The sequence below is a fragment of the Amblyomma mixtum genome, chromosome 3 (assembly GCF_055824585.1).
Source record: "Amblyomma mixtum isolate Tamu chromosome 3, ASM5582458v1, whole genome shotgun sequence".
Lineage (NCBI taxonomy): Eukaryota > Metazoa > Arthropoda > Arachnida > Ixodida > Ixodidae > Amblyomma > Amblyomma mixtum.
The window spans coordinates 79,538,691-79,561,131 of record NC_143014.1 but is presented as its reverse complement, the minus strand read 5'-3'; the positions used below and the strand labels follow the sequence as shown (position 1 = coordinate 79,561,131).

The window sequence follows — 22,441 nt, the reverse complement described above, 5'->3', positions numbered from 1 at the left end:
TCAAACCCCGGTAAACCAAACCAAACCAAGAACTGCAGCGCGCGCTGCATCGAGGCCCGTTTGCGACCAAGAAGCGGACAAACGCCCCCGTACGAGCGCTAAGTACAGGCGAAAAAGCCGAGAGGACACCAAGGCACCCTACAGTTATACTACAGTCTAAGCCATTGCCTCCAAGCATGTCAAAGAGAGCATGTCAGACATTTTATTCGCCAGAGAGCTTGATAAGAGGTCGTTAAGTGGTCGAGAGTACACAGCCCTCGATGACTTTGTCAGCCAAAGCAGCCAAAGCACAAGTGTTCACCCTGTTTTAACAGGACTACCACCTTAGCTCGTGCAAGAGACAAGAAGGAAAAAGAGATAAAAGAAGCCTTCAAGATATGGGAGGCTGTGAAGACAAGTGCGTAAGCACACCCTCGATACAGTGTACTAGCCTCGGTGATGCTAACAAGTGAGGAGATAAAACTAATCAAGAAGCGAAGGTGCGTACGCGTGCGAAACAGCCGGCGGCAGTAAACTGCTTTTTATGTGAACTGAGCTTGTGCATGGAATGTATGTGCCCTCTTCCCAGAATAAACCTTAGTTGTCAATGCGCGCTTGTCCTGTATAGTACCTCGTTTTGTTTTGTCGTCTCTTTCCTTGTGTAGCGCGTTCATTCCATCAAAACATGCATCAAAATGACCGAAGTAACCGAAGCCAACGGAAGCCTGTTCAATCCAAGCTGCCAGAGCCGCCAGAATTGTTCGGAATTTCCAAAACAGTCGACGGAACACGGCAGGTGAGAAGTGACACAAAATTATGGATGACGAAGAGTTAGCTGCCCTTCGCGCAAGACGCCTCGGTGATCTACAAAAGGGACTTGGCGTAAGTTATTTTCATGAGAAGTTTGCCCGTGAGTTAGCTATTGCGAAGGGACTGAAGTTGCGCGCAAGTCAACAATACCCCTGTCAGCAGGGCGTGTAGAATTACGCTTGCAAGCGTGATTACCTGATCACTTAAACCGTCACCTTCAAGCCTCACCGTTTTAGCTCTAGCACATTAGGACACATGAGGGGAAATTGTGTAGAAAAAAAGTGCATAATGCAGTCGAAATGGCCCGTCCGCACATGAATCGCAGAACAAATAGTTCTGGCACACCTGGAGTGAGGCACCGTACACGTGCGTTTTGTCGGCGCTCAGATATAAACATTGCCTTGCCGCTTTAAGCTTGTTGTTTGCGAGATCTGTAGGATGAACATTACCGGTTCTGTGCTGAAGTGGGGCAGATTGTGGGCTTAAACTGGAGTATGAAGAGCGTGAGTTTCGTAAGTGCTGCATAGTACGGCACACGCCCACATATGCGCGGGACCTAGACAGTTCCTTAAGCCGATATAACCGTGGATGTTTCTCGGCTCCGTGTTTCCTGCCGTGTTCAATTAACTGGTCGTGAGTATGCATGTTTAGCCCGGGATACTGGATAATCTCGTAGCCTTTTATTGCGTGTTCGTTTATATTTATTTTTATTTTGATAGGGAAATGGACCATCAAATGCTGATCGAGAAGCTGAACGGAAGGCAAAAGCCGAAGACTTCAAGAACCAGGTCTTGAATCAAGCACTGACACAGGAAGCAAGAGCGCGATGTGAGCTTTGGTTCAATATGCTAACGATGGGAATATAGAATTGTTACACAATAAGAAGGATTGTTATCTTTGTCAAAGTTGTACAGCTTTGCCACTGACGAGGCCTTTGCATGTCTGGGTGTCACATTTTCAGTGCTTAAAGTCGGGGGGGATCTTGGAGGGGTCTCAGACCCCGCCGCCAATATGGGCAAGGGATCCGAGACCCCCCGTGCTAGAATGCAGGTACTACATCAATCCGAAGCAAGCAACCATTTTTTGTTCTTTTCAGCGGTGGTCGAAACATTTCTGTATCGTTAATTTCACTGTAATTTTTAGTAACATGTTATCTGAAACCTGAGACGGAGAAAAATGCTAAGTTTGCAGCACTATACAAAGGGTGGGAGTAAAAGGGAAGCCCATGCCCGCACACCACGAGTCAGTGCAGAGCTGGTCACTCAGCTCCGAGGCTACACAGCAACAAGCTCAGTGGCATACTGTGGGGATCATTTGTTTCAGGTCTTTGACATAAACTGAGCAAACGACGACGTTTGAAAATGATTTCCAACCTTCGTATCAAGCGAAGTGTAAACAGGCTGCCAGCCGCTTTCTCTCTCCCCACCTTTTCCTCTCCATTCATGCTCGAATCATTAGAGACCCCCTTTCGATGGGGCCAGACTGTAAGCACTGCACGTTCTGATGCCTGAAAGACTGCAGAGAAGTACATTTGTGCCAAGCAATTTGATACTTGCAAATCTTACCCTGATTATTATCGTTATCACATATAAAATCTGTGCAAAGCTGTTGGTTGCAGTGTGCCATGATGTACTGGTATGCTGTGTCTTATGTTCTTGATTGTAAGTTCTCCCTGTTATGCTTATAATTTTTATTTCCAGTGAATACAATTGCTTTGGCCAAGCCTGAGAAGGCAGCCCTTGTGGAAAATATGTTAGTAAGAATGGTCCAGATGGGACAGATTCAAAGCAAGGTATGTTGATTTTTATTTTGCATAGCAGGTGCCCTTCTTGACAGTTAATTGTATGTGCTTCATTAAAATTACTTCAGTCATAGCAGGTGTAAGCTCATATTATCCCTAATCATATTCTCATTCATTTAAATTGTTTTCTTCTTAAGTACTAGGTTTAGTAATGTGTGGGCATGTGTGTCATTTTTCACGAAATAACTTTTTATCCTGAAATTGAGTTGCTATACCCGGTGAAATTTATTTCTGTAGTTCTGTCATACACTTAGTTTACAAAAGTGTGTTTCCCCAAAGCTTTCATTTTAGCAGTACTGAATCAAACTGTTGATTGCAGATGACCAGTTTTTGCTGCAATGATATAAGAGTATCAGTGGCTTTGTGACAAATACATTTGAATCCACACTAACAAGCTCTCATGTAATGGGCACACACTTCCTGTTTAGAGCATACATGCCATTGTCCTTCTGTCACTTTTTTGTCTTGTTGCTTGCTTCCCACATTTTTCAGAATTCTGATACGTGTGAATTATGCCTTCCTTGAAATGCATGCAACTCTATGAAACTCGACACTGTAAAACTGAACTGAAAGTACTATCAGCAACAAAATAATGTGGACAAGACAATTGGAGCATCAAGAGCAAAATAAGAAGATCTTATGGGGGAGAAGCTCAATACTGGTGCACATTAATTTCACTTCAAAGATGAAAACACTCTCCTTCAGAAGTGTTAATCAACCTTGCTTGTATTTCCTCTCAAGGAGTTAATGATGTGTTTTTGTGTTGTTTTTTTTGCATTTCATTTGTTGCTGGTAGTGCATACTGCCACCTCTAAAATGCGACTGCTTTAGTTACGCTTGCTGTCTGGCATCCTTGTAGTTCATGTTGAGCGAGACAGAGCAGTGGAAACAGCATCTATGACATCTTAAACAAAAGGCACTCTCCCTATCCTTGAAAGTAGCCTTCACCTGTGGCAGCTAAAGATCCCAGTCATATACTTCTGTTCTGTTCTGGCTTGTGTGCCTATGTACTTGCGGGGCCTAGATGGTTCCTAGGCGTGTAAGGTGTGTAAACTGGTGTAAGAGCAACACAGAGAGAGAGAGATAGGGACTGATGGACGATCGATTCAGAATTATTGAAGTGCTAGATTTGTTTAACATATTTCTTACAGCTTGTGATGAGTGCGTTCAGTCGCATTCTCAGTGGTCTGCCAACATAAGTCAGGTGCTAAGGTAGTGCTTTCAACTTTGCAGCTGCCAGAGTCTGGTCTTATCAGCTTATTGGAAAGAGTCAGTGAGCAGACACAAAAAAAGACTACTGTAAAGGTAAGTCTCTCATTACAGCTGTGGTCCTGAGGGTGTGTTGGGTACATACAGTTACTGTTCCTGTGTGGCCATCATTTCAGTCTTCAGAATGTTGCTGTCAGGTGCCACATTTAAATTTGTTTTAGAGTGAAAGCCCTACTGCTCCTGTTCTTCAAGGTAATGTCGGTATGCAAGAACGACCTTAGGAGCCAGCAGAGCACAAAATAAAAATAGAATAAAAATTTTAACAAGAATAAAATGAAATAAATAAAAAGCAAGAAAATAAAAATCTGAAAATAAAGAAAAATTAGAGATGAAAAAACTAAAGACAAAAGGTAAAATAAATAAAAGGCAGCTTTCGCTCTGCATTAAGGTTCGGCAGAATTGCAATGAACCTGTGTCAATTTTTTCATTAACTTCTGGCATTTGTTAGATCTTTCAGTAAAAAAAAATAAATGCTATTGTACAGAATACATTCAGTGCACATATTTCATGTGCTGAGACATCTTCTTTAATGCCAATTTGGTCATGGACATCCAAAGCAAAGGAGTGGACTTGCAAAAAGTTCACCCCAACTAGAATGCTGTCTCTGCCTTGCTGGAAGATTCAAACTACTGCTTAAAATTATTGCATTCTGGTATGATATACCATTCAGTTTTTGTTCCTTAAATTGAACACTTGTGTAGGGTAGTTCCATGGGCTGTAGAAGCAAGCTTTAGCAGCATGTTCTGTTTCTGAAAAGCAGCATATAGGTGTAAATAAATGGCAGTTCATAGCATGCTCACATATTTTGTGATTTCAGTTATTAACGAAGAGGAATAGTGGTGTGCGAGAATGCAGACAGTTCAAGTCTGGGAAAGGGAACATGCTGCAGCCATTGGATGGCTTAACATCGGAGTGATGCAATGCCTTGTCTGTTGATTGATGATGTCACTTCTGAAAGATTCAGTTCACTTCCTCAGTGCTGGTTAATGTAATCAACTCGGCACCCAGAAAAGTGCTGAGAAACACCAAGCAGCACATTATCTCCATCCAGTGGTATCCATAGTTTGGCACATAGCTTAATATTTAAGGAAGGCCAGGCCACCTAGGCATCTGCAGTGTGGGTTTGGCATGCTCATTTAAACTGAAGGATGCCAAGGTGTTCAGGCCCTCAGCACATCTGCATTGCAAGCTCGGCATACTTACTTAGGCTCACACGAGTACCAGGCTTCCCAGCCTTGTGATGTTGTGGAAGTGTGAGTGTAGTGCTTGGATTAACTCTTTCCTTACTGTGTCTATTCAAATCGTTCAATTTGAATGGTGGCACAAAATGGCCCATTCTGCATGATCCAGGCCACTTCTGAGCAAGTACTGGTATCCAGTATGTTGAAGAATTATAATTCAGTTCCGGATGCGTTTTTTTTTGTCAGGCTTTTGAGAGAGTATTTTTTAACTCCCAACAAAACCTGTCAACACAGTGATCATGGCGAGCATGGCATTCAAGGTGGATCGTCACCTTGCACTGATGCTGCTCAGCAATGGCGATGTTCTGTGATACCGAAGCATCGGCACTTTACTTTGTAGATGCAAGTGGTAGCTTTGTGTGAAAAAAATAATGTCCGTTCGTCTGATTTTAGTTCAGACAGAGATGAATGCATCACCCCCAGTCCAGACTACAGACAGTGCCCACCCATCTGTAGCTTTTTTTTGTCGCTGTTGCCGAGGTTCACTTCTTTCTGACCATTTTTGAATGTACCGGGTGTGTTCGGAACAATTCTGTGCCACCACCAGTGTAGCGGATTTAGTTTTCTCCAAGGCAGCCTGGGATCAACCTTGGCACTGCACTGCACAGTAGCCCAAAGCTCTGAGCGAAGAACTATTTTTTTAAGTAACGTTTAGCATGAAAAGTTCTGTAACTTAGAATACTGTTTCTGACATAAAACAACCCATAAAACATATATTCTAGATTTTTTATGCTCTTATTTTCTGACTGAATATTTTTTTTTTAATTTTTGTGCAAATATCTTACTCGGTCAATACAAGATATTTTTCATTGTAATCAATACATATTCTGCTTATATCTTTGTCATTAAAAAGAGAAGTCTTTACCTGCACTATGATGTCCTGCAATAAAGCAAAATTTTTTAATTTATGGGTGAACAAATGGCACCCACCTGATATTGCCCGTTTTCTTGTGGTAAGGGAAGAATAAAGTTCACGGAAACATCTATCAAAGCTTGCATTTTTATGTGCCCTTTCTCACTTCTCATCTGTCCATAACTTCACCCATAAAAACCATCTTTCTTGTCCTTTACCAGTGCAAAGTAGCTGTGCAGAAAATAATAGCTGAGACAACCTCTATGCCTTTGCTTGTAAATACACCCCTCTCTGTTTCCATGAGGTACCCATATGATAAGGGCATGCTATCAAATGTAGCTTCTTACTCTGAGCCGCTGAAGACTGGTATTTTTATGCTAGTCTCCACCAGAAAATATATCATCATGGTGAATGTTATGTTCACAGATGCTATGTGAAAAACTGCAAATGATATGTTGCTGGTGTTACTTGGAGGCCGCTGACTTAATTGTAAGCTTCGTAGAGAGGATCTGCGGATAAAATTTTAGCTAGTTTGTAAGCCTTACAATGTTGCAAGACCTATTTTCATTTGAAATGTGTCTGCACTTGCTTGCTGCGATGTTGAAGTAATGTTTTCTGGTGTTCCAGTTTGACAGGCGCAGGGCTGGCTTGGACTCTGATGAAGAAGAGTATTGAGGCAGGATGGGAGGTTTTTGTAAGATTTAAATCAAGCTCACCTCTGTAATAAATTGAACAGCACACTGTCTTGTACGTTTGCCTTCACTTGTGTTTTTGTTTGAGGGCACACTTGAAGTCGACCAGCATTAGTTGAAAGATGTAAATAGATTTTTTTTGCATGTGTAGCTCCCCAGCAAAAACTGCTTGTTCTGAGCTTGTGACACTGTGGGTTCTTGGCTAACATACCAATCTGGAGCATGGTTATGACGTCTTGCCAGTGCATTTAACTGTGGTGAATATATCGGCATAATGACTAGCTTTTGTTGAAAGTGCAGAATATGTCATGATGTTGCCAAATGATTGAGCAAACATAGCCGGGAATCATGTTGACCTAAACCCGTGGGGCGCCAAATGGACACCGACATCTCGGACGAGCCACATGCTTCTGGTGTCTGCATTCTCGGCGGGGCATCAATTTATTGAGTGAACCTGTTTTGCCGAACTGATGTTGGAATTGAGAGTTGCTGGCTGTACTTTTTAATTGGTCATTTTTTTACAGATGAAATATGAAAAGAATATTGAAGCTATGTTTGCAATTACCTGCCTCATAAAACATATGCAAGTATACCCTGAATTCATATTTATAGTAAACTGTGATACATCTCCGAGTAAAACTTAAATTTAAACGTCTCGGCATGTTGGAGCTGGCTCGGCTCCTTTTTTAGGGGTGACAGGGGCCTGTTGGCTTGCATCTTTAAGTACAGTCTGCGTCACCCTTGTGTAGAGTGCTCTAGCAGTGTGCTTCATGCTCAATAAACTAAAATTAGAAAGTTGTCCATGGTTTCCGAGCAGAGTACTAGTGATCACCTTGCTTGCAAGTCTGTGGGACTCTACTTGCGCGTGAGCGTTACTTCTGCATCGTAGAAGCTGAGACATGGTGTCCGAGCTTATGCGGGAACGTGCTCCGCTGGTGCGCTCTACACAAGGGTGATACGGACCGTACATGGTGAGGAGGAAAGGAGGAGTGCAGTGTTGTGGAGGGTGCAAGAGGAGATGGGGGAGGAGGTGTCGACTTGATGTCTACGGCTGCCGGCTCGGTTGTCCCTTGTGTGGTTGATATTGCTTGGAGTGGTTTGAATGTGCCAAGATCCAAGTAGGAGATTGCATACATTTCTTAGAAAATGCTCTTCTGATGAAGGAGTCATTGCAACACTTGATGAATGCCCTGTACAGGGTGGTACAAAAGTTGCAGAAAAAAGTAATAATTGAATACTTCGAAAAATAGAAATGGCAGTGCAGTGCAGTTTTCTCAGAAATGCATAGAATGACTATTATTTCTGTGGTGTAAAATTTTATTGCCCTGTTTGTAGTCGAGAGGTGGTGCTTTATCCCCGTTGTACAAACGTCTGACACAACTGAGAGAATAAACCGCTACGTTTTGATGGCAAATGTACTATTGTTTTCAAAAGTTTTCGTTATTAAAAAATTTTTCATATTTTTCTGAGAATTTTTGTGAAAACTGCGTTGCGTTACAGCCTGTACTTTGAGAACTATTGGATCATTACTGTTTCTGTGGCTTTTGGATCACCTTGTATTCAGTTGTAATTATTTTATTGCTGTTGATTTATATTTTCACAATCCTGCACTGCTTAAGCACACTGTGCTTGTGTGCAGCACTGGCAGCCAGCAGATTGAGCTTGCGCTCGTATGCATAATGCATAATGTAATAGTATGCATAATGTGGTCTTTCATACTAAATTAAAAGAAGTCTAAACATCGTTTGAACAATATTTTTGCTGAACACATGCAGTAAGCTTTTTTGCAAATTATTGACTTGTACGCTTATATTAGTAATGCCTCAAAATTTTTTTTCTAGACATCAGCAGGCATCTTCTTGGCTACAGCTAATGACCACCTAAATGCACACTTGGTAGTTGGAGCACTGTCTTTGTTTTGCTATGTGCACATCACACCCGGCTTTATTTCGACAGTTTTATGCTGGTAGAGGGATGCCTGGGCCATAAATGAGAAGTGCCTTGTTTTGCATGAGCAGCAGAATTTGTTTTTTTTTTCAGCAAAATTTTGGAGACTCATCTGAACTAGCCACCTGTGGGCAATGAACATATGTGACCTTCATGATTGCTTTGTACATCACAGTATAGGTCTTTATTGCACTTTCGATGGATGTGGCATTGTAACTGATATACTACTGGAGCAAAAGCCTTCATTGATGCAGGATGCACAAGTGGCTACCAAAGCTACACTTGAGGAGGTGAAATTTGAGCTTCACTCCTCTACTGCGTGCTAGTGAAGTCAGGCGATCATTGGCAAACATCACTACAATGTGCCCAGATGGCTATTTGCATATCCTGGAGATTTTTTTCTCCAGTGGTACTATGACTTGGCTGTCGTGCTATTCAAGCACATTCCTTTCTTTGCTATGCACCTACAGTTCAACTAAAGTTCATTTGTGGTTCATTATGCATTGGTGTAGCTGTGGGTATACTTGTTATGAGTTGATGTATTGGCAGCAGAATGCAATGTGGTCAATATAACCATGATCATTGCAATGACATAAAATGAAGTAGAAATGAATTTAAAAGATCACTGCACTGAAAAGGATGCTGAGCTTGGACAGCAATCAGTCTGTGTATTCCTTAACTGCTATAATTGCAAGATGCACGGCAGTAAGTCGGTGGCTGCTTGACATTAGAAGTGGGATGACCGCAAAAAAATCGAGGGTTGAGCAATGGGATTGATGCAGAGGAAGTATGAGAATATTGTTCTCTACCTTCTCTTCCTTTGTGCTATCGGTCTGCAGCCCAGAGCATGAACTGTACCACTACCACCACTACAGCTACTTGTAATTTTGCTAAGCTGCTGTCATCACTCAGACTAGAACCCAGTCATTATCACCTATCGCTAAAGTGTCCTTACCAAATTGCTAGTGCGGGTGTTTAATTGAGGCGATGGTACTTTATAGCCAGTGTTTTGTTCTAGCAAGTCTCGGGTGGAGAGGTGGCAGGTGGAGAGCAGTAACTCCCCCTAAACACCACCTGCCGTGGTTGGCAGGTGGAGGCATCACACAAGACGCCGGCACTGGTCAGTTTTTGCCGTCATGGCTGGCCTCCTATTGCTTGCACATTAAAAGGAAAACGCTTTAATGACTAGTCAACGTATGCACATCCAAGTGCAGAGCTAGGGAGCTGAGCGCCAGCAAAGGGCGGGGGGAGGGGGCACAGTTTTCAATGAACTGCCAACAGTCTCCATCAGTGTGAGTGTGCTACAAAGGGTATGGCCTTGAGCATCTATGTTAGGCACGTGCAAATAGCAGGGTTTTTGGTTTGAAGCGAATATTAATTTGCTTCAAATAATTTCGAAGCGAATGTTTCGAATACTTCGAGCACACAAGAGGTTGTTGAATGGCACAACAGGAATATTCAAAATCATGTACTTTTTAAACACACAAAGCCATTACAAGAAAAAAAGAATTGTCACATTCATTGAAGCTGTGTTGACTGTCGACGTTCAAAAATGGCGGTCGACGGACGGGGAGCCGACATATTTGTGGGGTGTGAGACCTATCTGTGGGACCCCTGACTGCTGGTCTTTATTGCGATTACATCGTTGCGCAGCAATAAGCGACGACTCCATGAACACCCGCTAGGCGTACACACCTTTATAGGATGGATGGATAGGAGCGCCTCCTTTGAAACGGGGTGGTGGCAATCGCCACCATGCTCAGCTTCTTTTTTTTTTGTTCAACTGTGTTGTAAATTCTCATTAAAATTTGCCATTTTCTTTCACTACAGTTTCCTACACTTCTAACCTTATGTCACCTCTCTGCTTTTCAGCCACCAATCTTCTAATCACTTTTTGCTAACTTCCATTCCAGATTTATTTACATGACCATTGTTATCTTTATACCCTCAGGAAGGTGCCTAGGGCCTCAGGAAGAGTGACTGTGCCTGCATCGACATCCGGATGAATACCATCACATTTGAGCATGAGGTGTTCAATTGTTTCTACATATCTACCACACAGCACATTTGTCATCATCTTCACTAAATTTTTTTTTGTAGCTTCTCATTCTAAGACACCCTGACCTAGCTTCAAAGGGTAAGGCACTGCCTCTTGAGTTATCATAGAAAAATTCTTTCCTGATCTGCCTTTTCCAGTATCGATATAGTTCTACACTATGCTTCTTTTCCATTGAATTCAATTTTTAACTTCCGCGTTTTTAACCTGTCGTTTAATGCTCTTTTTTTCTCCGCCCTCGTGTCCAGCATACTTAGTGGTTAGTTTCCTAGTTCTTTTCCACCACTGCGAGTCAACGCTCTTCCTGTATAATACCTTAGCTGCCCACCTATTATCGTCCAATTTCCTCAGGCGTTCTTCATATGGTATTTTACTCTGAGCTTCCCGTGCTTCAAACGATGCCCAGCCCATATCCCCTTGTACTGCCTCGTTTGTGGTTTGGCAGTGTGCACCTTGTGCTAATCTTCCAACAGCTCAACTGATTTACGTCTAATCTTGACTGAACTTCTGCCCTTAAGCACAGAACCACATTCCCGAAAGTAAGCCCCGGCACCATTATTCCTTTCGAAATACCTCTCAGTACTTCATATTTGTTGTACCCCCAGGCACCATTATTCCTTTCGAAATACCTCTCAGTACTTCATATTTGTTGTACCCCCATAATGCCTTATGTTTTTATTATTCCGGCGCCTCTTCGCCCCTTTGCATTAAGAGACTGTTCACGCTTTTCTGTTTATATCTGCCCTTCGTTTAGCCATATCCCGAAGTATTTGTGTTCAGCCACTCTGCGTATTTCGTGGCCTTGTATTGTAAGCACCTGCTCAGTTGTATTGTCGAAAATCATCACACCTGACTCAGTTGCGCTGAAACTGAAACCTAGAGCGTCTCCTTCGTCTCCACAACAATTAACCAAAAGTTTGCAACGCACCGCGCGCCCAGCGCCACCCCGCGGGTGTGGGAAAGGGGCGCGCCCATCTCCATGTGTCATGATGTCTCGGTAGCTTCCTCTCGTGCCCACGCCGTCGAGCGTGTTTCGCGAATTTCACGAGCAGAAGAGCGGCAGCTGCAGTTAGCTCAGACTCGTTCCGAGGAAGTAAAGGGAGCCGCACGTCCTCCGATTTCAGAGATTTAGCATAGATCGCGGCAGTCATCGCGATCCGCTTACGAGTCGCGCGTAGGTCCGCCATATTGCTCCTCCAGGGAAAGCCGCAACTCTTGTATGCAAGAAGCGGAATTGGTGCACTGGTTAGAGCGAGTGCAGGCTCAATCCGCTTGATTCTGGCTACCGAACTTGCCTTATTTCAGGCAGATTACTGCTGTACTGAATCCCGCGCTTCTATGCGTCGGCTGCACCAAGGCCTACCTCAAGAGGAGACGAACAGAGTACTTGCCATGTGGTTAAAGCCCCTCAATGTTTATTTAGGGGCTTTACATGTGGTGGATGGGTGACGCCGCCTAATTAAGCGCCACAAATCACAAACGTTTTTTTTTTTTCAACAATCGGCGAACGCTTGCGATATATATATATATATCGTGTTACTGATAAGAAAACATCGTTTTCAGTGAACATGTGCACGCGGTCAATATAAAATGTCGCAAAGCACGAGAACAGCTAGTAGGTGTACGAATAGGATGTCAGCAACAGTCTAGTACTAAACGATGCAAAGGAGTTGGCTTCTCCCAAGTGTCATGATCATCAGTCTGACTACGCCCACTGCAGGGCAATGTATGGATGATTTTCAACCATGTGATCGCGTTTAGCCAATAGAGGCACGAGCGGCACAGGAAAAACAATACTGTGCAGGACGCCACGAAACGACAGACGCCAACCAGCTGTTTGCACGCTTGCCCCGTCGTGACCAATCAACGCGTGCGCACTGGTGGCGCGCAGAAGCGGATCTGCGCTATTATAGTGCCTAGAAGGTCGCGACCATAGAGTTCATATACTGGTCGAGACCGGCCGTGACTATATCTATTTATACACGCCGCCGTGCCGGTTACGGCGCGTGCGCACCGCGAGCATCGCGTCCGCAGACACCTGGCAGGTTCAGATCTGGGCGTTGTGCTTCAGTCTGCACAAGTCTGTTGCCGTGAACATGCCCGGACCGACTCTGGCATACGTGCGGGAGCGCAGCCATGAAGCGCGGAGTAGGAGCTTTGGTTGCGCGCGCGCCGCGTTGCCATCCCGGAGGAGGTGTACCGTGCCGTAACCACACGTAGCAAGAGTTCCGAAACTTTATTCGCTACCAGACATTCGGATCGAATTGAATACCGAATACTTTACTATTCGACCGAATATTCGAAATTATCGTATATTCGCACACGCCTATCTATATATCGCTTCGCGCATATGCCGCCATTGCCGTGTGCGTTATTTTTCTGGTGCGAGTCATTTGCCTGTGCCGCTGTGCGTGTACCATCTGATTGTCGCATAGAGGGGATAAGCGGCCTTGTAAAGAACGGAGATGCGACGTCACGGAGAGGATTGCAGTGTATTTACTGTGATGCATATATTGTGAGTTAATATGTAGGTTAATATGGTCATGCTAAAAACAAAAGAATAAAACAAATCCGCAGCCCCGTCTTCTGCGAGGAAAGCGTGTTCGGGCTTTAGCACACTCACTATCAGCGCCCCTGTGCGGGAGCCGCAGTCATTGCTCCCGGTCGTTCCGGTGCCGCCTCGGTGCTCTCGGTCGACGCTCTTGTGCAACTCGTGGTAAACCGTTTGTTTCGGTTTCGCCTGCATAGCGCGGCTAGCGCGGCTGTTGCCAAGGGCAACACATGGACGTCATATCCTTATTTGCTGTTACAGCGGGGAGCAAAGGCGGCAAAGGCACTTCCTGTTATACAATGGCGACAGGAGGATTTAACTAGCGTCGACATTCAGAACCATGTTTCTTTACGAGAAGCGAAGGAAGCGCGATAGTGGATAATGCAATCAGGTTAAATTTAAGCCTGAGTTCTCTCCAATGTTAGGCCGAGACCGATCCTCCGGCTGATGTAGAGCTCTAGCGAGCCGCAAGTCGCAACAGTCGGTTTGGGCAGACTGTGCCAAGTCGTTTGTGCAGTTTGCAGTCCGGTAATGTTCCTACGGTCATACAATGTGAAGCCGTACCATCATGGGCAAAGTATCGCCTCGGACGCGCATGCCGGCTGTTAGGCTGCATGCACTTTCCGCGCTGGCTTAGTCGGCTATAGTGCGAGTGAAGCCGCGCATACCGACAGCGATGGAGGAGCAGCCGAACAACAGCCGCAGCGTACAGGAGCCTGGCTCGCGACGATTACTGCCACCGGACGAACAGAGCAGCAGTAGCATAGCTGGCAGCAGTGCTCAGACCAACTTCGTCCGCAATGTGTTCTCCACGGGCGGAGCCCAGACATCTGTCGACTCTCTGTCGAGCGACAGCAGTGACTGCTCAGCCCTTGCGGGAACTAGTGCGGAGCGGCCGGAATCACCACCGGGTCCGGCCTCCGCGCCGCCCGCTGCTGCTTGCTGCGCCCAGGGACCCAAGTTCAAACTAACGCACGAAGGCGACGTGCAGCTCTGTAGGCTCAACCACAGCCGCACTGTCATTAGCAAAATCCTCAGCTCCAAGTTTCTTCGACGTTGGGAGACTCACAAAGTCATCCTCGGCACTTCGGAGATGTCGTCGAAGATGGTATGTTGCCGTCTCCTTTTGACATTTCGAAAGTTCCCTCGCGCAGCCAATCTAATCGTTCTTGATAATTAGTCGCGCACGGTTACTTTCACCGTAGCCACATTTTCTCATATCGTTTTCTGTGCTTTTCTTTTATTCTGGGGTGAATTCGGTCTTTCTCGACCAACCATTGAAGACGGATAGGAATATCTGCATGTTAGCCGGTGCAAAGTGTAGTCCTCTGTTGCCGTATTGCTATTGTTACGAAACGCTGTGCCTCTGCCAGCAAGGCGTACTATTAGCTCTCGCTTTTACAACACGTGTATCGAATGAAATCGATGACGTAGGTTCTGAAAAGAAGGAAAACCCGTTATTACTAGCCGGATGTTCGGAAATATCAACACGCGCAACACGCATGCCATATACACTTCTTAATTGTAAGAGTTTTGTGCTCGCCCCGTACCCACCAACTATACTGAATGAATGAAAAAAACAACCGCCACCAAAGGTTGTCGTGCGGTGCCCCTTTTGCTGTGTTTCGCATTATGCTGCGCTTGCTATTGCTGCAAGACCGCTACAGCCATTCATAAAACTGCGAACTCTCTCTTTGCAGGTGTTTGTGATGGATCTCTGTTCTTGCGAGACATTGTCTGTACTTAGAAATCCCAGAAGGAAGTGCACAGAAATTGAATGAGTGCGAGATTTTTGCAACAGCTTTTGCTCTACCACATGTGCTGTGTATCAGAAGGTTGAACTTGTATTGTAATGACATTCGCTTTTGAAAACTATGAATGTTAGCGGGATTGTTACATGCTGTGCTTCTTGAGTTGCTTCAAATCAAGGCAGTGGAGCTTTTGTTGCTCATTTGAACTATGTTAATAGAGAAATACCATATTAAACTTACCGTGTAACACACCTTAGTTTGGCTGATGACTTGTGTAATGTAATTTCCACCCTGTTGGGTGAAAATCATTCATACCAGTACTTACTGCTCAGTTTTAGTTTGGAACTAAGCGTTCTGCATACTACAAAAAAGGTGCAGTGCTTTTTATGGAACCATTTAAATCGCGGTAGGGCTTCTTATGTTAAGTAACAAGCTCAGTTATGCTACTTGAACGCTGGTTTGGAGGCCTTTTAATTATATATAAAAAAAATTCTTTTTCATTGAATGTCACTATGCATACGCAGTTACTTGCCCCATCAAGCTGTCAGGCAGGGTGCCACAACAGAATGGGACCAAAAAAGACAGAAACACAAACCAGGTCTTCCCTTGGAGTTTATACTTCATACTTGCTGCATTCAGTGTTAGGTGTACACACATATGGGGCAGTGGTACTGTAACGACCTGTGGAATGAAAACCTTGTGCTTTGATATGGAGCACTCATTTCTTGTTCAAAGTTACTTGCAGTTTTAACATAATATAATGTAAAAACATTAAGAATTCCAAGTTGTCAAAATTAATCCAGAATCCTTTGGCATATAGCAACTACCATACTAGGGTCATGAAAATGTTGTGTATCAGCTTTATAGGCAGGTAGAAATGATAAAGCTCAGCTTTATAGGCAGCTAGAAATGATAAAGCTCTGTATCGTCAATGCATGTGTGATGTTTCTTCAGTCTCACCTTTTTTACATCCAGTAACTAAATAAATTAGTGTTGACAAAGTGTTTTTCTTTTAAAAGTTATTAAATAAGGAGTAAGGGTAATATTTAAAAAAAGCACTAGTGCTGTAATATCCTGTGCTACTGAGGTTAGTATTCAACTGCACTGTGCCTTGCATCAAATGAAGAGGCCAAAAATTCAGGGCAGAAGGGCTAGTAGTTCATTTGTGCGATGTCAGTGCACGTTAAAGAACCCCGAGTGGTCGAAATTTCCGGAGCCCTTCACTACGGCGTCTCATAGCCTAAGTCGCTTTGGGACATTAAGCCCCATAAACTAAACTAAACTAAAAGGGATCAAAGACCTACCTCCGTATGCCAACCTTATGCATCAAGTTAGCTGCGTGGTATACAAGTTGGTGGTTCACTGTTTTCTTTTTGTATGAGCAGAAACCAGTGTTTGTAATTCTAAATGAAACGAGATTTCCATGCTCTCATCTAACACGAGTTTCTCAGAAAGTAATAGACTACAAAGGGCTTTCATCTGATCCCTTTTGCTTATGCCTATGTTGATAGACCATGAAATGCACACAAGAGAGCGCTTTCCATTACAATAGAGTTGCTTTGGTCAGTGTTACAAAAGTATCAATAAAATGTATACCTGGTTATTTAGATTTTGGGTACACCTTTGCAAAGCGAGGTCTACCTGTAGCAAGCAAGTATTGTAATTTTTTTTACTGTTTTTATTATTGAAGGTGAATAAAGAATGATAGGGGCAGATTTTTCATATTTGATTTGAAAATGTGATGTGAAAACACAGCTTACTTCTTGAGGAACTTGAAGGAAGCTGTGGTTTTGCTTACTGTAGATAACTTTTATATTTGTTGCACAAAAAGATTTCACTCAGCTTTTATATGGTACTACATAATGGAAACTAAGCAAAGTTTAGGCATGACAAATAAATGGGATGCTGTCTTTAGAACTGAAGGCCACATCCTGACTGTAATGGTAGGAAATAAAATAGGCTGAGGGCAAAAATGGCATCTGAACTCGTGTTATGTGTTTGTCTCTATGCCACCTGTTATTACCTTCAGGTCAGGACTTTTACTGTTTCGTAGTCCAGGATACATTCAAGCCACTTGACTCACTTTCTCTGCAAAGATGTCGGGAATGTGTTTCTCTTCCACATAGCATGCATCTCCAGACATCTGTCAGCATCATAAAACTAGCACGTTTCCTTTGTAGCTTGGTTAAGTGCAGCTAAAGTGAAAAGGAGGTTGAAGATCAAATGAAAGAAAGAAGTATTGCTTTGAAACAGTGCAAAGCCATTTTGGAATTAATAAGTTGTTTTGTTTTTGAATGTTTGGCACTGAAGGTGTCATATGTTATCACCACCTTCAAGTCACTGAATGTTTCAGAAACTTCACTGAATTTGTACACCTGCAGTCAAAAGGCTATGGAGGGAAATATTCTCAGAATTCTTGTTGCGCACACAAAGACGACACAATAAGACAAGGGAGGTTGGACAGAGCGCAAACTTTCAACTCTTTTGCATTCCGTCCTGTCTCCCTTGTCTTATTGTGTCATCTTTGTGTGCGCAAAAAGAATTCTGAGAACGAACGAACTAGCCCCACAACGCGTATTGAGGGAAATATTAATGAAAAATGCATCCTAGAATAGATATATGCAGTCGAATTCTTATCTTACTAATTACACAATGCACCATTAAACTTCAAGCAATGTGCTTTTGATGGAAAGAAGTGAAATATCTTTGAGAGAATCGCTTTCCTTCCGTAAACTTTTGATGGCGGATGTACCTGAGTTGACCAGTAAAGATATGATTGGTGCTCTTTTGCCAGAGATGCCCTTGTGCCAGAAAAATTCATGAGCACCATCAACTTCATCAGTAACTTCATGAATGAATGATGAAGGCGTTTAGAAATGAGTACTGAGGTGTGTGTGAGCCATCAGTTTCAAAGTTATCAGGCCATAGCTTCCATTTTGGGTGTGGGCACAGGGCATAATAGTGATGTAGTGATCAGTACAGCTCACCGGTTTTGTAATTAAAAGTGATGGTGATGAATTCCACTATTGCACTTAGTCACAAGAACAAATCAGCACAGGCATTTTTCCAAAAGACATATGAAACCCAGTCTAGCCTTGGGAACTTGGGCTTGCAGGACTTCTGTGATGGATGATATATGGAAGACTTTGCAGGAGTGTACCTTTTCTGGAGTTCCCAGGTCACCGAGTTTGCTTCTGGGCCCTGCAGTGCTCCTATATAGCATCTCCTGTTCACCAAATTTCTTAAGGGCAAGGGAGATTTCCTCCTAATCCATTCAAAGCTTCGAATTTTTAGGAGAGCTACTGTTGCTCTGCTACTGCTGAGCAGCAAATCAAGTGGCCTCTCAGGACATTTGCGAAGGATTGCACTAGCAGTCAAGAGTTGTAACTGTTGCATGATGATGTCCAGATTAGACTTGGTACAGCAGCCTTAGATACTTGACTGCAGGTTTAGTGGCAGCAGCCATCATTTTGTGCCATTGAAACCTGCAGTATGCATGCTGTTTATACCTTCTCAGTCAGGCATCCATTTTCTGTACCAGTGGCGTCAGAAGTCAACAAAACATGTTGAAAGGGTTGTGAGGTGTGATTTTGTGCAGTTAAGAGGTGTACTGAACCTGCTTGTTAGTATTTCAGTGCCATATGTGTGCATTATTATAAATATCTAATACCATGGATGCAAGGGAAATTGCATGGAACCGTGTTTCAGTAGCGATGCAACTCATGCATGCACTCAGCTGCCTCATACAGTACTGTTGACTGCGCCTTGAAATTTCTAGTCACAGAACTTTAGTCACGAAACCAAAGTTATGTGATTGTTTGAACAAATTAATTTGTTGAGTTTGAAATAAAAAAAGTACCATTTTGCACTTGCTAACCAGCGACAGTACTGTTTCAGTTTCATTCTCACTACCTATACCACTCTTTTTTTTTCACTGAGGCACCCTGGGTACATCCTAAATCATGCATTTTGCTAAAGGTGCCCACTTTGCTCAGAGTGCTTTGGCTGTAGGTAAGCATAGTGTGATAATATAGTATACACTGATGGCATAAGAATAAGAGATTTAGGCTTAATGGCCACATAAACTAATTGTTTCTGAAAGTTTGAAAGTGTGGTGCTACTGAAGTATGTTATCAGAGTTATGTCTGTGCTCTGGTGTGTTGTGTTCGGTGATTGTGGCAGCAGTCGAGGATTTTCAGCACTGATGCTCAAGAAATGAACTGTGCTTTGGTAACTTGTTTTGATAGTATTCCATAATCCTATTGCAGCCCAGTGGCTTCATGGAGCAGCCAGTGAGCTACAGTGTTATGGAAGATGTGTATTCCCTGTGTCGATGGGACCCTAGTCACAAGTTCTGCCTGCGTGTAGTCATTCCTGAGGGCTCCCTTCTGCTCCAGGCGGCCAATGGATATCTGCGTGATCAGTGGCTCCACTCTATCCTTTGGAAAGTAAGTGCCCTTGTGCCTCTCTAGTTTTCCCCTATTAAATCTGTATTAATTTGAGCACAGTGCACTGGCAAAACTGCAGCTTTAATAGTGTTAGCCTAGCATTAGTAAATTCGCAAAATTTACTTTTGTTGCCCACCTGTCCACCTTGACTTTGAGAAATGACTTGATACTATTGATTGCAGTTATTGAGGATTGCATCACTTATGCTGAAGCTGATAGTCAATGCAGTTTTGGTATTTGATTCCAATTAATGTGCACAGGGTCACATATTTATTGCGTGTTGTTAATGTGCAAACAAAAAAGCATAAGAATATGGACTGTAACAGTTCATCAGAAATGGTTATGCTGCCTCCTATGGGACTGCCAAAAAATAAAGTTCTTTGCACACATGAACAAGATTCCCATCTGGTTGCTCTGAAGGACCCTTGTGAACAGCTGCTGTCCATCAGGGCAAGCTTGACTGTGTTTTTCTAAACAAAGAGCATTCAGGCCCATAGTGGCTAACAGCAGTTCAGAACACACATGAATGGGCTCACAGGCATGCATAAGGGTCACCCACGATGTCAGTTGCTTGGAAATTTCATTCAAAGAGTGCTGTGACAGTGGCAAATTGAGGTCACTGAGAATGTGGCAACATTTTTTTCCTCTTCCGATGGAGCATGCTTTGTTCTGTGGGTCTTGTTTATACACATTTTCTCGCCAGTAACATTGCTCTCTATCATAAGGTGGTTCAGCAAGTATTGCCGTCCTTACGTTTGTGCATTCTCAACATTTTGTGAGTTTTGTATGTAGTTCATCTTGAAGCAACTTCCAGCACAAGCAAAATGAGGTTTCCTATTAAAATTATAAGAAATGCTGAATGTTCTCATTGGGAAGCTGGTGCACTATTCTGTGTGAACCTTGTCTTGTTTGAAGAAATTTAGTCACTGTTGGGAGCAGTACTTTGATTTGGGTCCTAAATTTTTTATTTAAAATGTCAAAATCTACAAAACTGCGAAATATGAAGTTTTTGTTGTCAGGGTGGAACCAGCGGAACACAGACACAGGACAAGAAAAGGAGGTACACACACCCAGCGGTGTGGTGTGTGTACCTCCTTTTCTTGTCCTGCGTCTGTGTTCCGCTGGTTCCACCCTGACAACATTATGAACCAACTAGCCCAGCAATTTACGCTCATGAAGTTTCTGAAAGTTTAATATTTTTTTTCAACCTTCTAACTTGGTTGAAAGGAGCTATGAATGACAACATTCGTACAACATATCGTAGAGTGTCCTAGGTGGACTAAATTAAAATCGTTAATTGTGCTGTGTGTAAAATAGTTACATTGCCAATTAAACCACTGTTAGGTCATTTTTTCCCTTTTTGCAGATAATGCCACACATTGTCAGATCTAAGATGTCACTTTTGCTAAACAGCTTTGAGCACTGTCAAGTGCGTCTCACAAGCTTTGGATGTCTGCATTCTTTACATAGTAGCAAAACTGTAATTTCAAAGTTTTCAAGATCTTTCAAGTGGGCTGCGAAGAACTTGGACCTAAATGAAATCTTTGCCTTCATAGGTCACTTGATTTTGACTTTAAACACATTGACAGTTTTGCATGTCTACATGTAATTTTCCATCTCCACATTTTTCATGTCCGCCCGCCCCATTTCCGCAGATTCTTGTTTGTGGGCTGACACCTCACCTGGATAGCAGAAGAGCATCCATCTATTTATAGGACTACACTGAATACATAGTCATGCATAGTTATGGCCATTTGTTTTCAGGTTAACCCGGCATGACCCTATTCTTGCTTTTTGACCAGATATCTGAAAAACCATTTTAAACGCTATTTGTATGTGAAAATAAGCCTTAAAAAAAAAAAAGTAGCCTGCCAGCGGACAAAGCTGAAGGCACTGCATGGAGACTAGCAGATGTCATGTACTTGCCCGCAGACACTAAAGCACGATACCACTAAAACTAACAGCAGCTAACAACAACAGACCATGGCCCACTGTGGGCTGCATTACTTTGCTAACTAATCACAGCAGTAAAGGAAACCAGCAGTTTAATGTTTCACTCTGTTAAACAATTCAGAGGTTCCAAATTATTTTGCCTATAATTTTGTCTCATGATTACCTTTCTTTGGGTAACAAGAAAACTTAACAACTGACTATTCTTTCGTTGCAAAGGAAGAGTGTGAGGTGGTCATGAATGTGGGTGAAGTGTTACTCCAGATTTAAAGGTACAGTACAGAACACTGAATATTAAACACCCAATTTTTTCCAGCGCAACTCAAAGCTTGCTGCCTACAGTGCTCGATTTCACAACGGTTTTGTTATAAACGCTGTAGGCAGTTCTTACCGAGAATTTTTTGATCAGTGCGTATGCTTGTTTTTATGTAGGCCGATGCTGGAAACCATGATTAGCAAAAGCAATGGCAATTGCACATTGGCAGAAGAGATGTACCAAAGACTAATGTAAATCTTGCCCCCTCAGACTGTAATTAGACATTTTTAATGTAGAATAGTCCATTTCAGTGTCCACACCCAAAGCTGTTGTGGCAGAGTCATGTGCACTTCATCAATGGAAGTTTTAGTGAACCTCAGTTGCCGCTTCATCCAAGGAGTACAAAACACAGTGACACTATCTGGTGACAAAAGCTAGAAGCGCATCTTCAGTGATGGGAAGGGTGTATTGCTTTTTATCGAAAGGTGCACTGGAGAGAGAGCTTAAACTTTAATAAAACATGATAAACACTCCAGAAAGAAAAAAACTCTATGCAATTAATACAAATCAGTGATATCTTACCAAGATGTGATATTCCAGCGCGCTACATCAATAATGGCTGGGTTTCAACGCAAAATGGCACTTTCGTCAATGAAGTGCACCCTTTGCCAAAATTAACCGAGCAGCTGCAAGAGCAGCAGGAGAGCAGCAGGAGTGAGCTGTCAGCCGAGCGGCGGCGCTGCGGTCCCCGGCGCTGGCCGCTGCTCCCCAGCTGCAAGTGTAAACTTGGTGATGTAATACCACATTTTTGCCCTCCTTCCTTGGATGATAAGGAGC

The 22,441-nt window shown here is 43.2% G+C and overlaps 2 protein-coding genes across 6 annotated transcripts in view; both read left to right on the top strand.

Moving 5' to 3' along the window:
- Positions 1-276: 276 nt before the first annotated feature.
- Positions 277-9,765, top strand: PDCD-5 (programmed cell death 5). 4 transcript variants are annotated; one of them, XM_089579851.1, is made up of 6 exons: positions 277-479; positions 645-775; positions 1,509-1,617; positions 2,490-2,581; positions 3,824-3,895; positions 7,170-9,765. In XM_089579851.1, the coding sequence occupies exons 2-6, from the start codon at positions 665-667 to the stop codon at positions 7,287-7,289; spliced, it is 504 nt and encodes a 167-aa protein (XP_089435977.1). In that variant the 5' UTR covers positions 277-479; positions 645-664; the 3' UTR covers positions 7,290-9,765. The 4 variants fall into 4 exon arrangements, with proteins under 4 accessions (XP_089435977.1, XP_089435979.1, XP_089435978.1 ...); XM_089579853.1 differs by lacking the exons at positions 277-479; positions 7,170-9,765 and adding an exon at positions 6,581-6,703; XM_089579852.1 differs by lacking the exon at positions 277-479 and having other exon boundaries at positions 700-861; positions 7,170-7,633.
- A 681-nt stretch (positions 9,766-10,446) lies between these two features.
- LOC149350735 (C-Maf-inducing protein-like) overlaps positions 10,447-22,441 on the top strand; it is a 36,568-nt gene continuing 24,573 nt past the window's right edge. The window contains exons 1-2 of one of the 2 annotated variants that reach the window (XM_089579850.1): positions 10,447-10,621; positions 19,219-19,398. In XM_089579850.1, the coding sequence (XP_089435976.1) occupies positions 10,595-10,621; positions 19,219-19,398 (207 nt within the window). In that variant the 5' untranslated portion in view covers positions 10,447-10,594. Of the gene's footprint in view, positions 10,622-12,076; positions 14,308-19,218; positions 19,399-22,441 lie in introns of those variants that run through there. The other variant, XM_089579849.1, reaches the window with a different exon arrangement.

Excerpts from the sequence above, each read along its gene's own strand:
- PDCD-5 (XM_089579851.1), top strand. The coding sequence starts at position 665 with ATGCATCAAAATGACCGAAGTAACCGAAGCCAACGGAAGCCTGTTCAA. Across the intron at positions 1,618-2,489 it reads ACAGGAAGCAAGAGCGCGAT|TGAATACAATTGCTTTGGCC; the intron begins GTGAGCTTTGGT and ends TTTTATTTCCAG. Across the intron at positions 2,582-3,823 it reads TGGGACAGATTCAAAGCAAG|CTGCCAGAGTCTGGTCTTAT; the intron begins GTATGTTGATTT and ends TCAACTTTGCAG.